We start from the raw sequence: 17,628 nt of genomic DNA on the forward strand, positions 1-17,628 counted from the left end.
CACACACACACACACACACATGCAGGAACCACAGAGCATGCATGGTCTCCCTTCTGAGCTTCCTAACAGCTGAAAACAGGCCAGCTCTTTCGCTCCCGAGCCCACCCCTTGCAATACTGACCCTCTGGATCTCGTATCGGACCTGGACCCCGATTCTCCCTGCTTGACCTTCACGTCTTTGGAGGCTGCTGCCCCCTGCAACCCTGCCTTTTCCTGGGAGACTCCTGTAAGGTGGATCAGAACCCTAGCCCCCTGATAAGCGTGGCTGCCGGGTCACTGCCTGCTGATGGCTGCACATTCAGATCCTCTTAAGAGGCCCTGCTGGCAAGTCTCAACACATCCCCCATGCCGGGCTCCGATTGCTGGCACAGCCAATCTCTGCCACTCATTATCCTGCAACCAGCTCACGCCCAAACTGATTAGCTCAGGCTCTGCTTATGCCCGGTGGCTCCTTCGCTCTCTGTGGAGGCTTTGCTGGGCCTGCAGTTGGAGACAGCAAGGCTTCTGAATACCAGTTGCTGAAAAACCGCAGGAGGGGAGAGTTGCTCTCGGGCTCCTATCTTTGTCTGGTTTCCTTGCCTGTTTGGCCACCAGGAGAACAGGAGGCTGGACTAGGTGGGCCCCCTTTGTCCTGATTCTGTTCTTACGTTCTCTCTAGCCTGGATTCCTGCTCCATCCTAATTTCTCTGACTGGGACAACGCCACATATTTCCAGGAATGGTTTCTTCAGTTTAGGATGGGACTGGGAAACCTATGGCCCTCAAGAAGTTGTGCAATTGGAAGCTAAACAACAACAACAACAACAAATTATTTATACCCCACCCATCTGGCTGGGTTTCCCCAGCCACTCTGGGCAGCTCCCAATAGAAAATTAAAAATACGATAAAACATCAAACATTAAAAACTTCCCTAAACAGATGTCTTTTAAAAGTCAGATAGTTGTTTATTTCCTTGACATCTGATGGGAGGGCATTCCACAGGGCAGGTGCCACTACCGAAAAGGCCCTCTGCCTGGTTCCCTATATAACACCTATGTAACTTCACTTCTCACAGTGAGGGAACGCCCAGAAGGCCCTCGGAGCTGGACCTCAGTGTCCAGGCTGAACGAGGGGGGTGGAGACACTCCTTCATGTATAATGGACCGAGGGCGTTTAGGGTTTTAAAGGTCAGCACCAACACTTTGAATTGTGCTCAGAAACATACTGGGAGTCAGTGCAGGTCTTTCAGAACCGGTGTTATGTGGTCTCGGAGGCCACTCCCAGTCAAGCTGCCGCTTTCTGGATTAGTTGTAGTTTCCAGGTCATCTTCAAAGGTATCAACATCTGGAGGGCTACAGCTTTCCCAGCATTGAACTAAACCATCACTTGCATTTACTGCCCTTACTTATCGCTGTACAAGCTGAATTTCAAAGGGGCAGAGGAACCAGAGATCAAATTGCAAACATGCGCTGGATTATGGAGAAAGCTAGAGAGTTCCAGAAAAACATCTACCAGTACTTCTGCTTTATTGACTATGCAAAAGAACTTGACTGTGTCAACCACAGCAAACTATGGCAAGTTCTTAAAGAAATGGGAGTGCCTGATCACCTCATCTGTCTCCGGAGAAATCTCTATGTGGGACAAGAAGTTACAGTTAGAACTGGATATGTAATAATTGATTGGTTCAAAATTGGGAAAGGAGTACAACAAGGCTGTTTATTGTCTCCCTGATTATTTAACTTATATGCAGAATTCATCATGCGAAAGGCTGGACTGGATGAATCCCTGGCCGGAATTAAGATTGCCGGAAGAAATATCAACAACCTCAGATATGCTGATGACACAACCTTGATGGCAGGAAGTGAGGAGGAATTAAAGAACCTTTTAATGAGGGTGAAAGAGGAGAACGCAAAATATGGTCTGAAGATCATGGCCAAAATATGGTCTGAAGATCATGGCCACTGGTCCCATCACCTGGCAAATAGAAGGGGAAGAAATGGAGGCAGTGAGAGATTTTACTTTCTAGGGCTCCATGATCACTGCAGATGGTGACAGCAGTCACGAAATTAAAAGAAGCCTGCTTCTTGGGAGGAAAGCAATGACAAACCTAGACAGCATCTTAAAGCAAAGACATCACCTTGCCGACAAAGGTCCGTATAGTTAAAGCTATGGTTTTCCCAGTAGTAATGTATGGAAGTGAGAGCTGGACCATAAAGAAGGCTGATCACCGAAGAATTGATGCTTTTGAATTATGGTGCTGGAGGAGACTCTTGAGAGTCCCATGGACTGCAAAAAGATCAAACTTATCTATTCTGAAGGAAATCAGCCCTGAGTGCTCACTGGAAGTGCAGATCCTAAAGCTGAGGCTCCAATAATTTGGCCACCTCATGAGAAGAGAAGACTCCATGGAAAAGACCCTGATGTTGGGAAAGATTGAGGGCACAAGGAGAAGGGGACGACAGAGGATGAGATGGTTGGATGGTGTTCTCAAAGCTACTAACATGAGTCCAACCAAACTGCGGGAGGCAGTGAAAGACAGGAGTGCCTGGCATGCTCTGGTCCATGGGGTCACGAAGAGTTGGACACGACTAAATGACTAAACAACAACAACTTATCACCATCCTAGTCATGGAGAACCTGCAGCCTTCCTGTGATTGCTGGACTCCAACTCCCATCAGCATCTCTGGTGAAGCATATATCTGACCGATGGGAATTGGATCCAAGATCATCTGGAGAGCCAAAGGCTCCCCATTCCTGAACTGCGCCATCAGTTGCCTTTACTGCCCCTCACAGCTCCCTTCCACTACAACTAACTCTGCCTTCCTCTAAAGCAGGCATGGGGAACCTGCAACCCTCTGGATGTTGCTGAACTATAACTCCCCTAGTAATCCATGATCATTGGCCATGCTGGCTACCAGGACTGATGGGAATCAGAGTCTGGTTTGCAGTACTTATGAGGTCGCCTTACTCCATATATGCCCACTGAGCCACTTCCATGGGTGGAGCTGGCATTGTAAAGCTGCCACATCATACTCATGCTTCATTTGTAAGAATTCAACTGTTTAGTGCTGCAGCATCTGCACTTTGGAACTCCCTGCCTATTGATAACAGTCAGGTGCCTTCAGTATAAAAAAAAATTTGCACCTGCTTAAAAAGTTGTTTAGAGAATCCTGCCCAAATGCTTAGAAAGCCAATGCGGGTTTTAATCTGTTCTTTTAATCCATTGCTATTTTAACATTTTGAAATTTTATTGATAATTTTTCATATGGATCATTTTATTGCTTTTTTTTTTTTTAAAGAAAAGACACTTTGAGGGATGGTTGCGATTATTGTACACAATCAAGTAGTAGATGCATTTACAAGGAACGAGGCAGAGGGCCTTCTCGGTAGTGGCACCCGCCCTGTGGAACGCCCTCCCATCAGATGTCAAGGAAATAAACAACGATCTGACTTTTAGAAGACATCTGAAGGCAGCCCTGTTTAGGGAAGTTTTTTTAATTATATTTTTAATATTTTGTTGGGAGCCGCCCAGAGTGGCTGGTGAAACCCAGCCAGATGGGTGGGGTATAAATAATAAATTATATTATTGTTATTTATTGAAATTGCCATAATCAAAACGGGGCAGAGAATTGGAGGGGGTGCCTGAGCGCCCCACTTCTGTGGGTCAGAGAGGCTGCTTGTGAGCTGCCCTTTGTGTGCCTGACTTCTGGGAGGAAGATTCAACCAGTTAGGTCCAGTGCAGCCCAACCTCTGGCCTTGTGGCAGGCAGTGGCTGTTGAGTCAGCAGGTTTTTTTTTAATGTGCCATGGGTGGCAAGATCCCTGGGGATTGCTCAGCTTGTGTTACTGTTGGGCTGATTGGGAAATCAGACTCCTCCAGATGAGGCTAGATATCTTACAGAGGTGCCCAAGGGCAACCGAAGTTCAGCTGCTGCAGCAGAGGGCGTGCCTCCGTCTTTCCACAAAGCATTAACTCATTCTCACATGCACTTTGACAGGAAAGGTAAGGGTGGCTGAAAGTTTTCAGCCAGACCACGTCACCCTATTTTGACCACTGGGTGTGTGGGTGTGTCAAACTGAAGAAGAGTTTTCGGAACATCTAATGATTACCCACCTATTTGGATATACATGTAACTGTAAACTGTTTATTGTTATTATTATTGGTTTCTATTGATTTATTGGTTGGTTGCTTTGTAGCTTTTATAGGGTATTCTGTTTGGTGTGTGTGTGTGTGTGTGTGTGTGTGTGTGTGTGTATAGATGTTTTATTGCATTTCCTGTTTTACAATTTTGAATATTCATTTTTACATCAGAAAATTATCAATGACTTCCCTTTTCCTCTTTCCACGGTTCATTTTGGATATCATAAATCCCTGCATATTTTACATAAACTGAACCATTCAGTATTCCGTTACTGTATCCATCAAAACTTATTCACACTGTTGAATTTATCACAATGCTGCCAACATTTTCAAATTTCCCCCCATATATTCAATAAATATTATCCAATCTTCTCTAAACTTATGTTCTTCGTGTTCCCTACACGCTGCACATTTTCTGTCAGTTTAATTACCATTCTTCTTTAGTTGAGACCTTACTCATTTTCCATTTTTGGGCTAACAAAACAGGGGCTGCAGTAGTGGCATACATAAATAACCATTTTTTGGCACCTGGTAATATCCACCTGAATTGTTGTGTCACATATATATATATATATATATATATATATATATATATAGTCTGAAGCTCAACATCAAAAAAACTAAGATCATGGCCACTGGTCCCATCACCTCCTGGCAAATAGAAGGGGAAGAAATGGAGGCAGTGAGAGATTTCACTTTCTTGGCTTCCATGATCACTGCAGATGGTGACAGCAGTCACAAAATTAAAAGATGCCTGCTTCTTGGGAGGAAAGCAATGACAAACCTAGACAGCATCTTAAAAAGCAGAGACATCACCTTGCTGACAAAGGTCCGTATAGTTAAAGCTATGGTTTTCCCAGTAGTGATGTATGGAAGTGAGAGCTGGACCATAAAGAAGGCTGATCGCCGAAGAATTGATGCTTTTGAATTATGGTGCTGGAGGAGACTCTTGAGAGTCCCATGGACTGCAAGATCAAACCTATCCATTTTGAAGGAAATCAGCCCTGAGTGCTCACTGGAAGGACAGATCCTGAAGTTGAGACTCCAAGACTTTGGCCACCCCATGAGAAGAGAAGACTCCCTAGAAAAGACCCTGATGTTGGGAAAGATGGAGGGGACAAGGAGAAGGGGGCGACAGAGGATGAGATGGTTGGACAGTGTTCTTGAAGCTACTAGCATGAGTTTGGCCAAACTGCGAGAGGCAGTGGAGGATAGGCGTGCCTGGCGTGCTCTGGTCCATGGGGTCACGAAGAGTCAGACACGACTGAATGACTGAACAACAACAACAACACACACACATACACACACACACCCCGGTGTGTGTGTGTGTGTGTGTGTGTGTGTGTGTGTGTATATTAAAAAATTATTATTTTTTAATTTTTATTATATTAAACCAGGCTTACTCCCAAAACAACAACAGATCAGCCATACAGTAATGGTGCTTGCTGGAAACCAGTCTCTGCCACTCAGCCTAACCTTCTTTGCAGGTTTGTTGTGGGGCTTAAATGAGATGGGAAACCTGGGCACATCGCCTTGAACGCCTTGAGGAAAAGAGTAGTATAAATCCCATCGGTAAGTAAGTTGCATCCTTTAATTTCAATAGGTCTGTTCCGAGGCAAACAGAACTGACTACTGCCCAACAACAGGCAGGGGGATTGCGCAACAGCAAAAGCACCCATTGATGCACCACTAGCATTATAAAGCATTCATTTCAGACCATAATACAGCCGCCCAAATAAGCCAATTGTTCAGATAATGCCAACTTCACATTTTAAATTCACAGCAAACTGGGGAATTGGGGCGGGGTTCAAGCACTGTCGGTGGGGGCGGCAAAATCTTAGAATCGTGGGACCGTACAGTTGGAGGAGATATGAAGGGTAATTGAGTCCAAGCCCCTGATACTATGCAGGAGTCACAACGGAAGCATCTCTGACAGATGAATATCCAGCCTTTGTTTAAAAACCTCCAAGGAATAAGAGCCTGCCACCTTCCAAAGGAGTCCATTTCACTGCCAAACAGCTCTCCTCATCAGAAAGTTTTTGGTTTTTTTAATGGAAAAAATGCCCTCCCCTCCTGACCCCACTCCATTCCCTTGGGTCCATCTGGACTCTCAGCCACCCTAAAAAAATAATGAGATGGGTCATGCCAGATGAATCTTGTTTCTTCTTTTGATAGAATTACAAGCTTGGTGGATCAGGGGTATGTTGTGGACATAGTGTATCTTGATTTCAGTAAGGCTTTTTTTAAATATATAAACAAAGTCCCCCATTATATTCTTGCAGAGAAGCTGGTAAGATGTGGGCTGGATGAGATAACTGTTAAGTGGATTTGTAGCTGGTTGACTGACCGAACCCAAAAAGCGCTCACTAATGATTGCTTGTCATCCTGGGAAAAAGTGACAAGTGGGGTGGCTCAGGGTTCTTGTCCTGGGCCCATTGTTGTTCAACCTCTTTATAATCGACTTGGATGAAGGAATTGAGGGGGTGCTCATCATATTTGCAGATGACACCAAACTGGGAAGGGTAGCTAATGCTCAAGATGACAAAATCAAGATGACAGTAACAGATTGGAGAACTGGACACAAACTAACAAAATGAGTTTCAATAGGGACAAATGTAAGTTCCTGCACTTAGGCAGAAAGATCTACCAGTAGCTGCACAAATATAAGATGGGGGTACCTGTCTTGCCAGTTCTGTGTCCCAAAATTTAAGAAGGATATTGACAAACTAGAACGCGTGTATAGGAGGGCAACCAAGAGGATCAAGGGTCTGGAAACCAAGCCTTATGAGGAATGGTTGAAGGAGCTGGAAATGAGGAGACAGAGGCGATATGATAGCCATCTTCAAATATCTGAAGCACTGTCACATGGCAGATGGAGCAAGCTTGTTTTCTGCTGCTCTGGAGAGCCATGTGGTGTAGTGGATTGAGTGTCGGGCCAGGACCTAGGAGAATAGGGTTCAAATCCCCACTCAGCCAGGAAGCTCACTGGGTGACCATGGGGGCCAGTCAGTCACTCTTAGCCTAACCTGTTGCGAGGAGGAGGAATTTGGATTTGATATCCTGCTTTATCACTACCCGAAGGAGTCTCAAAGCGGCTAACATTCTCCTTTCCCTTCCTCCCCCACAACAAACACTCTGTGAGGTGAGTGGGGCTGAGAGACTTCAAAGAAATGTGACTAGCCCAAGGTCACCCAGCAGCTGCATGTGGAGGAGTGGGGAATCGAACCTGGTTCACCAGATTACGAGTCTACCGCTCTTAACCACTACACCACACTGGCTCTGAGGATTAATAGAAAGGTGGAATAGAAATTAATTAATGGATTCAAGTTACGAGAAAGGAGGTTCCGACTAAACATTAGGATGTGCTTTCTGACAGTAAGAGCCGTTTGACAGTAGGACAGGCTCCCTCAGAAGGTGGTGGACTCTCCTTCAGTGCAGGTATTCAAACAGAGATCAGGTGGCCACCTGCCATGGATGCTTTAGTTGAGACTTCAGCCTTGCAGGGGATTGAATTAAATGACCCTCGGGATCTCTTCCAACTCCACAATTCTATTATTCCCTCCGGAAGCACACCGGGGAGCAATCTGGGAACGAGCTAGCTGGGTGGCTTTAGCTCAACAGAGCAAAACAAATGGCTCATTGCAGGCATCACCCATGGCCAATTAAACTTTCAGATTAGGTTGTGAGTTCATTGCCATCACTGGCTTTGTTTGTTAAAGGGCACAGAGTGAGCAAAACAAGGGAAGGAGTCCTGCTCCCCAGGTGGACAGAGAATATGGCACAGGAAATCCATGGAGGAGGAGCCTATCGACGGCTACTAGCCAGGATGAAGCCGAATATTGGAAGAATCAGGCTGGATAAAAGGAAGAATTTTTTTCATGTGGTGCAGAGTTAAACTACGGAACTCCCTCCCACAGGACACAGGGATGGTCACCAACTTGGAAGGTTTTAAAAGAGGACTGTCTGGACAAATTCATGGTGACTATTTTGGATAAGACTACGAGTCACAATGGCTTCCTTTCCCTGCATAGTCAGAGGCAGCAATGGCTATGAATACCAGCTGCTGCAAACCCCCACGAGGGGAGGGGGCTCTTGTGCCCAGATCCTGCTGTGGGTTCCCCATTGGGGCATCTGCCCGGCCACTGTGAGAACAGGAAGCTGGACTAGACGGGACACAGGGTCTTCTTATGTTTATAAGAAAAGACTTTGGGAATGATGGTTGCCTCCACACCACTGGGCGTTCAGATTTACCCCACATTTTGTAAACTCAGGTTTCCACCATAGTATTTAGTATTCGTCAGCAATTTTTTTTATGGGGGGGGAGATTCTCAAGCACAGAAATTTGTGGATTGAAGCACTCTGCTGCCCTTCAGTCAGCGGAACTGGCAGTGTTATAGGTGCAACGTAACACCCTTTCCACACTTGTAAGAACCCAATCTTTTGGTGTGGCAGAACCTGCACTTTGGAACTCCCTGCCAATTGATATCAGGCAGGCGACTTCACCATCCCCCTTTTTGGCACTTGCTAAAACATTTTCCTTTGGACAAGCCTCCCCAGATGCTTAAAAATGTCTATGTGAGTTTTGATCTGTTTTTAGTCGATTGTTATTTTGACTTTTCAAAAGTCTTACGTTATGGTTGTTTATTTTTCTTGGTGATAATTTTGTTGCTTTATCTTTTTTTGTAAACCGCTTTGAGGTTTTTTCCACAATCAAAGCAAGTGTATAAATTTTATAAAATAAACAATGTAACAAATCCACTTGTTAAAAGGAGACTTTTGCAGTTAGGAAAGTGAGGCAGAAAGGCTCTGAAATGTGTGTGTTGGACAAATCATTGATGAGAAGGCACCTAAGCCCAACAGAAGCAAATCAGGTGGAATCCTGACCAATCAGAAAAAATATCAATAAAGATTGTCCATAGTCTAAACTCTATGCTTTTTACAAAACAAATAAGGATCAATTACACTCCTCACTATCCCTAAATCCCCATAAACATTTTCGATTATCTGCTGGTGGAATCAATTACAGGTCTATACAACACCTGATAGGGTGCAGGCAGAAAGAAAATGTGTTGTGATATATTTAAACAAATGGTTTTCTTTTTATAACCTGACCAAACACAAAAACTCAAAACTAGAACTCACTCTTGGAGAACATACCACGAGAGCTCACTCCTGTAAAACAATCTTGCCTCTGAAATTGTGCAAAGTGTCGCTCCACAACGGAAGAAACTATGGTCTGGTGACGGACCATAGGACCCATCTTATTTCTGTGACTAAGTTGTTTAAAATTCTTTTTCAGTTGTGTAACCTGCCCTGGGACGTTAGGCTGAAGGATGGGCAATTACTAATAATACAGCTTAAAGCACATGACTTCTCCCCCCCCCCCAAAAAAACCAGGGAACTGTAGTTTACCCTTCCCAGAGCTGCAATTCCCAGAACCCTTCACAAACTACAGTTCCCAGAATTCACTGGGGGAAATAGCAAGCCTTAAACACACACTGTGCCCCCCCAATACATTTTGGATTCTCCCCAGCTTCAATCTGAGCCTGCTCAGGACACACATATTATGTTAACCCTTTGGGGCCGATGATCTGGACCAGGACTCAGCCCTGCAAACCCACTCCCACAGCTGGCACTGAAAGTCACAGCCCAGATAATAATTTCATAACAATTTTATTATTTTTAATGTCTAAAGTTTTATCATTTTTTGTGTGTTGTAAGCCGCCCAGAGTGGCTGGGGAAACCCAACCAGATGGGCGGGGTATAAATAATAAAAATTATTAATTTTATTATTATTAATTATTATTATTATTATTAGTACCCCCACCCATCTGATTGAGTCATTCCAGCCACTCTGGGCGGCTTACAGCATATATAGAAAACTAATCGAACATAAAAAACTTCCCTGTAGATAGGGAAATATAGCAGGCTGACTCGGAGATGATTTGGGTTGATGCCTGCTATATTTGCTAAATACTTCCCCCATCATGCACCGTCCAGCAAGATTTTACGCCTTCCCTTAGGCCCTCTGTGCATGCTCCAGAGGCCAGAGAATCCCCACCACTGAGCAAAGCGAATAAGGGAAATTGCCTTCCTTACCCGCAGACATCGAGGGAGATCTCTGTGCCCAGCACACAGACGGTGCTAGTGGGCTCTTCGGTGGACAGCCGGACCCATCTTTGCTCTGACATGTCGAGCGCCTCCTTTGCGCCTGGTGCGTCTCCTCTCCCTGCTTGGCAGCAGAGTCTGCGCCTGGCTCTGTGCGGTGTCTCTGGTTGGCAGCCCCGATGCAGATTATGCGATTAAGAAGCCACGGTCCAGCGGGCACCACCCCCGGGGCTTTGCATCGTGCCAGGCGATAGGCTGCCCGGGGTTGTAATCCCACCTCCTGGCTCTCTTCAGCTGGGTTGGGTGCTCCGGCGGCAAGGGCTGCCAGTCTGGTGTGCGCGCACTCAGGTGAGGCGCACAGGTGAGAGCTACGTTTGGTCTAGCTGTTAGCCGGAGGCAGAGAAGAGCAAGGCGCGTGGGTGGATTTATTTATCCTTCCAGCTGGGTAATGTGGATAGACTGCTCCCTCCCTCCCTCTCTGGAGCCAAATTGTCTTGCTCCACAAAGATTCCCCACCCCCCACCCCATCGCCTTCTTATCTCCGCTGGAAAACTAATTGCTTTATGGTACCTACTAAACAGGCAGCCTGTAGCTCCTGCTCAGGTGTGCCAACTTGAATAAAATATTGGCGGGAGGGCAGGCAAGCCCCTCCCCACATAATCGATGCCCATCAACTAGTGAGTGGGTCTCAAACTATTTTTGGGGGTGTGGACGAAGACCCCTTGACCCCTAGGAGTTGGCTGCAATATTCGGTCACCAAAAGGAGGTGATTTCCTCCCCCCCCCCCTTTTTGTATATACCAGTAATTTTTATTAAGTTTTCCGTTTTACATTTTAAGATACTCATTTTACATCCTTAAGATATCAATGACTTCCCTTCTTCTCTTTCCGTGGTTCATTTTACATATTATAAATCCCTGCATATTTTGCAAAAACTATACCAATCTGTTTTCCATTATTGCATCCATCAAAACTTACTTACACTGTTGAATTTATCTTAATGCCACCAGTGTTTTCAGCTGTACACAATTACTTCCCATATATTCAATAAATGTTTTCCAATCTTCTCTAAACGCATGTTCTTCTTGTTCTCTTATTCTGTATGTTAAGTCTGCGAGTTGTGCATATCCTGTCAACTTAAGTTGCCATTCTTCTTTAGTTGGGACCTCACTCGTTTTCCATTTGGGGGGGCTAACAAAACATGGGCCGCAGTAGCAGCATACATAAATAACCTGGTTTTTCTGTTGGCACCCCTACCCAGGATCTCTCTGTGCAAAGGAAGCGGCCATTCATAGAGTCCATCTAGCTCAGTAGTGTCGACACTGGCTGGCAGAAGCTGCTTGGGGTTTTCAACAGTCCTTCCCTTAAAAATAAAGCAAGTTTATGGACCTACTAAAAGGTAAAGGTAAAGGGACCCCTGACCGTTAGGTCCAGTCGCGGACAACTCTGGGGTTGCGGTGCTCATCTCGCTTTACTGACCAAGGGAGCCAGCGTATATACTTATGTATGTGTTTGCCCCATCGTTCAGCCCGGACACTGAGATCCAGCTCTGAGGGCCTTCTGGCAGTTCCCTCCCTGCGAGAAGTGAGGTTACAGGGAACCAGGCACAGGGCCTTCTCGGTAGTGCTGCCCGCCCTGTGGAACGCCCTCCCATCAAATGTCAAGGAAATAAACAACTATCTGACTTTTAGAAGACATCTGAAGGCAGTTCTGTTTAGGGAAGTTTTTAATGTTTGATGTTTTACCCTGTTTTTAATATTCTGTTGGGAGCCGCCCAAAATGGCTGGGGAAACCCAGCCAGATGGGCAGGGTATATTATTATTATTATTATTATTATTATTATTATTATTATTATTATTAACATTTAATTTATACTTGAGACCTTAGAATTTTTATAACACCACCCTCTGCCGGCGTACAGTTTCCAGGTCATGTGGCCAGCACGACTAAGCCGCTTCTGGTGAACCAGAGCAGTGTACAGAAACGCCGTTTAGGGACCGAGCACAGGAGCTCACCCCGTCATGGGGATTTGAACCGCCGACCTTCCGATCAGCAAGCCCTAGGCTCTGTGGTTTAACCCACAGCACCACCCGTGTCCCTATGGTTATGGCCCTACTAGTTTTCCATAAAGTCTTGGCTTCAGCAGGAAGATGAACAGCTGCCTTGTAAAGAGTCCTCGGTCCATCTAGCTCAGTGCCGTCTACACTGGCTGGCAGCAGCTGTCCAGGGTTTCAAGCTGGGGTCTCTCCATGCTTGGAGATGCTGCTGCTTCTCTTTCTTGTGCCAAAGCTCAGTTCTGGGATTTGTTTTGTTGTAGCAATAATTATAATAAATAGTGCTTCCTCTGGAATGGTGTTTAGCATTCTGAGCTGCATTGCAGAGAGCTGTGCTAGAATAGATGACCCTCAGGTGTACTTGCCAAAATTGTGCATTCAGTGAATCAGAGAGTTTCAGAGTTGGGGTCATCTAGTCCAGTTTACATACAGTTACTGCAAGTTCTTTGTCACCCGTTGTTTATGAAGAAAGCGTGTTTTCTCAGAAGGAAGGCTATCCTCCCCATAACTGTCAACTCCCCCCCCCCTTTTTAAGGGAAATTCCCTTATTCTGAATAGGATTCCTCACAAGAAAAGGGAAAAGTTGACAGCTATGATTCCTCCCTCCACCACGACAAAATGAGAAATTCTGATTGCAATGGGTGGCTAATGATTTCTTAAGCAAAGAACGACGTTTGTCCATTTCAGAAAAACACCATCATTTCAGAAGGCTCTGTGAGAGCTGCCTCTCCCTGACATTTGGCAAAACAAGGAATTGTTGTTATTGGCAGTATTATTATTATTATTATTATTATTATTATTATTATTATTATTGCAAATGTGTCTAGTGATATAGACACAGGCATTATCCAAACAATAATTCTGCTGCTGCTGCTGCTGTTTTAATTTATTTATTTGGTTTTTCAACTTAAAATTTTACAAAGATACTTCAAACATACAACAAGATTCCAAGGAATCTCCTCGACTTCCACCCTCCCCTTTGTGGGTCCTATTATTAATCATTTCCTCCCACATCTTTTATGATAATCCAAACCCTTTACCTCTTCCATTATGTCCAGAATCAACCTTAAACTACAAGTGATACTCCAATCCTACAAATGATGTTAACTGTTTACAATGGTCTTTAAGATAAGTTATAAATTTCCCCCATTCCTTACTTTAAAAAAAATTGTGCTGTTTACAGGGCCGAATACAGCGTGATCTAATGGTTAGAGTCACAGACTAGGACCTGAGAGAAACCAAGGTTCAAATTCCACCACTTAGCCATGAAGCTCACTGGGTGGGCTTGGGGGGGTGAGTCCCTGCCTTTCTCAGCCTTGCAGAGTTGCAGCCCAGCATCCTGTTCTCAAATCAGCCCATTCTCCATATCCTCCAGTGTCCCAATTTTCCAGGGACAGTCTTGAAATTACAGAAGCCATGCCGGTTTCTGATTTTATCCTGGAATGTCCCGCTTTCCCTTTTCCCTTTCCTTTATGTCTCAGAGAACAATTAAAAGTGATTGTCGGCGTAAAAAAAATGAGTCCTGTTTATACTGAAAATAAAATACCTGCAGCAAATGAAGGAAACGCTGAAGCTGGCATACAAAGCCCTGACTATAATTTTGAAGGAAAAGGTCACCAATACGCTTTAAATTGCAATGCTTCACCAGCCAGCCATTTTTTTAAGGAAACATGTGAAGTGTTTACTCCTTTATTGTAAATTGAGCCTACTCAGAACTAAGTCCCACTGAGTTCAATAGGATTTACACTCTGGTATGTTCCTGGTCATTCTCACAGTCTCCACCATTATTATTATTATTATTATTATTATTATTATTATTATTATTATTATTATTATTACTATTATTATTATTATTATTATATCAAGACAACTTCCAGCCAAAATCTTATTTCATTCCATTAATCTGTTGGTGCTATAAATAATTCCTTCCCTTGCACACACCCCGCTTTTTCTGATGTAGAATAGAATGTCCCTATTTTCATCTAAGAAATGTTGGAGGGTATGCAACTTTCCCTGATCTGTCACCAGCTTTGCAGCGCATTCCCCCTGAAATTTGCTCTGGGGCAGCAGCAGGGGGACCCAACAGAACAGTGAGGAAGTTTGCATGCTTGACTACAATGAGAAACTGCCTTTCCTTCCCCAACTGGCAGCCTCTACCGGATCGCAGTTCCTTCTGGGAACGCGTTCCATTTGCAGAAGAGCAACTCAAGATCAAATCCTATATCAGTTCCATTAGGTGGGGGGAGAAGAAGTGGGGTTCCAGTAGCTAAAGCAATCCTGAATATTTCAGAAGAATATATTTCAGAAGCTAGACGAATCAAGGGTCTGACTCTGTATAAAGCAGCTTCTGGGGTCACTGAATGATAGAGTCAGAAGCAGAGCTGTCAACCTTCCTTTTTTTTGCATTGGGAAATGGCGCCGCAATAAGGGAATTTCCTGCAAAAAAGGGAAAGTTGACACCTATGGAGAAGGGACCCCGGAGAGCCAGTGTGGTGTAGTGGTTAAGAGCAGTAGACTTGTAATCTGGTGAACCGGGTTCACATCTCCGCTCCTCCACATGCAGCTGCTGGGTGACCTTGGGCTAGTCACACTTCTTTGAAGTCTCTCAGCCCCACTCACCCCACAGAGTGTTTGTTGTGGGGGAGGAAGGGAAAGGAGAATGTTAGCCGCTTTGAGACTCCTTCAGGTAGTGATAAAGTGGGATATCAAATTCAAACTCTTCTTCTTCATTTAGCTCCCTGCAGTGCAGGAATCACAACCAGCTTTTGCCTTGTGGGCAACTTTCCTGGGGCTGCAGGCCAGTGGCAGGAAGAGCCACAGGTAGCTGATCCTTGCGATGCAGCCCTAATTATGGTCATTGCGTAATTATAAGATCTTTACGTAATCTTAGAAGGTCACACAGTCTTGACTTCCTGGGGCGAAGCCCTCAGACCCGGAAGGCTACATTTGGATTTGGCGCCCAACCCCCAGCCCCGCCAAAAAACACCATCACAAAAGGATAGGGTTTACTGGCGAGCGTTGACCTTACACACCCCATCCCAAGACTTTCCCTGGCTCAGGAGAGTTAGCATCTGTGACAAATTACCTACACAGCAGCCGACGCCCGAGACTCAAGGGTTGCCCAACATCCTATTATAAGGACATGGAGATCTATGGAGATGAGGATGTCATCTAATCCGGGACGTGAGGCTTGGCAGACTCCACATGCCCATCTCCAAAGGATTTGCCTTGCAGTTTAGGGCTGGAGTCACAAGACCAGGAGAACGCAAGCACAGAGGAAAATATAATGGCAATAAAATCTGCATTGGAAATACCGTCTGTCTATGCCTCTAGAGCACAAAGGTCTGCTTGATTTGGGCTCAATATTGCAAAGGGTTCAACACTGCCAGCCTCTCATAATGGGACTGGATAACAGACCCGGATTAACCGGTATTTACAATGTTGAGGCATCAAGCCACAGTCATAGAAAAGTAAGTTATGTAAAACTAACCGTATGTACACATACACACACACAGTCTGAGAGCCAGTGTGGTGTGGTTACTGTTGGACCAGGGCTGGATCTAGACACACCAAAGAAGCGTTTCAGTTAAACACGTTGTCAACTTTGTTTGAGAAATCAGGTTGGCAAAAACGGAACTCCACAGCGCCATATGGTGTCACATATAAAGCGCCTTTCCTTTGCCAATGTAGCTGAGTCCCAGGGTTCAAATCCCCACACAGCCATGAAGCTCACTGTGTGTGACAAGTTTTTGTGGGCCAGAGTCAGTCCACTTTTTGAATTATGCCCAGTTGGGAGGCATGTAGGCACAGATGAAAAGAATGGACCCAGCAGGTTCTGTGGGCAAACCTTTGGGTAGTAGCCAATGCTGGTCCTACACAGAGTAGACCCATTGAAATCCACGACCATGATTGACTTAGATCTATTAATGTCAAAGAACTGTAGAATTGTAGAGACAGAAGGGACTCAAAGAGTCATTTAGTCCAACCCCTTGCAATGGGTCTACTTTGAGTAAAACCCAGTTGCATCCAACCCTGTCAATTTCGGTTTCTCTCCGGTTCTCATTTTTTCCAAGTTCAGTTCTTCACCTTTCCATAGCAGGGTGTGTGTGTGTGTGTCCATGAACATTCATTCGCATTTCAGTGCATTTCCCCCCATTAATATACTCATGTGCTCCACATTACAATGGTTGAAAAAAAGGGTAAATGACCCCTGGATGCTTAAGTCCAGTCCAAGGTGACTATGGGGTTGTGGCGCTTTCAGGCCGAGGGAGCCGGTGTTTGTCCACAGACAGCTTTCTGGGTCATGTGGCCAGCAGGACTAAACCGCTTCTGGCACAACGGAACACTGTGACGGAAACCAGAGTGCACGGAAATGCCGTTTACCTTCCCACCACAGTGGTACCCATTCATCTACTTGCACTGGCGTGCTTTTGAACTGCTAGGTTGGCAGGAGCAACGGGAGCTCACCCCGTCATGGGGATTCGAACTGCCAACCTTCCGGTCAGCAAGCCCAAGAGGCTCAGTGGTTTAGACCACAGTGCCACCCACATTACAATGGCCACCCCGGAGCCACCCCCCCCCCACCAGATTGGTTCCTGCTTGCTGCTGCAACTTGTAAAACAGGAAAATCTCTTGTTCTTCCTTGACAAGTGAGGTGTGTCAATAACAGCACCCAGATAAATCAAGGGGTGGAGGCCTTTCATTTCCGCCTGACATTTGAGGCTGGTCCTTAGTCACCCATCAAGGGTGGAAAGACCCATCAAGTCTCCGCACGGCACATACGTAAACTATGGAACTCGCTGCTGCAGGAGGCAATAATGGCCACTGACTTGGATGGCTTTAAAAGAGAATTGGACAATTTGATTGAGGAGGACAAAGGCTGGCAATGGCTACTAGCCATGGAGGATATGTTCTACACCTGCTGTCAGGGGCCATTTGTCTCCGAATGCCGGGGGGGGGGCGATTATAGTTGGGGAAAGCGTTGCTGTTGTGCTCAGGTCCTGCTTGTAGGTTTCGCCCTGGGACTCTTCTCATATTCTTATGCTGAAAATGAGCGAATCAGTGGTCTGATCTACATCCCCAGCCGTACCCAGGTGTATGCAATTCTGCATATGCTCAGAGTCCCGCCCTCCTCAGATACTTGCCATTTGATTTCCCTTTGGATGACTGGAGTAATCATCCTTATGGGCAAGAAGGGGTATTTTCCAGGCAAATCATGCTGGGCATAAATTATACATAAAAGAATAGGATGAAAAGGATCTAGGGGTCTTAAGTAGACCCCCGCTTAACATGAGTCAAAAGGCCATGCAGCAGCAAATAATGCTAATGTGATTCTAGGCTGCGTCAACA

At 45.3% G+C, this 17,628-nt stretch overlaps 1 protein-coding gene across 1 annotated transcript in view; it reads right to left on the minus strand.

Moving 5' to 3' along the window:
• Nucleotides 1-10,616, minus strand: part of LOC117052499 (protein-arginine deiminase type-3-like) — a 37,696-nt gene extending 27,080 nt beyond the window's left edge. Inside the window, exon 1 of the mRNA XM_033159485.1 lies at nt 10,218-10,616. Coding sequence (XP_033015376.1) covers nt 10,218-10,309 — 92 coding nt within the window. The 5' untranslated portion in view covers nt 10,310-10,616. The remainder of the gene's footprint in view (nt 1-10,217) is intronic.
• Nucleotides 10,617-17,628: the final 7,012 nt, after the last annotated feature.

The sequence above is a fragment of the Lacerta agilis genome, chromosome 8 (genome assembly GCF_009819535.1).
Source record: "Lacerta agilis isolate rLacAgi1 chromosome 8, rLacAgi1.pri, whole genome shotgun sequence".
Lineage (NCBI taxonomy): Eukaryota > Metazoa > Chordata > Lepidosauria > Squamata > Lacertidae > Lacerta > Lacerta agilis.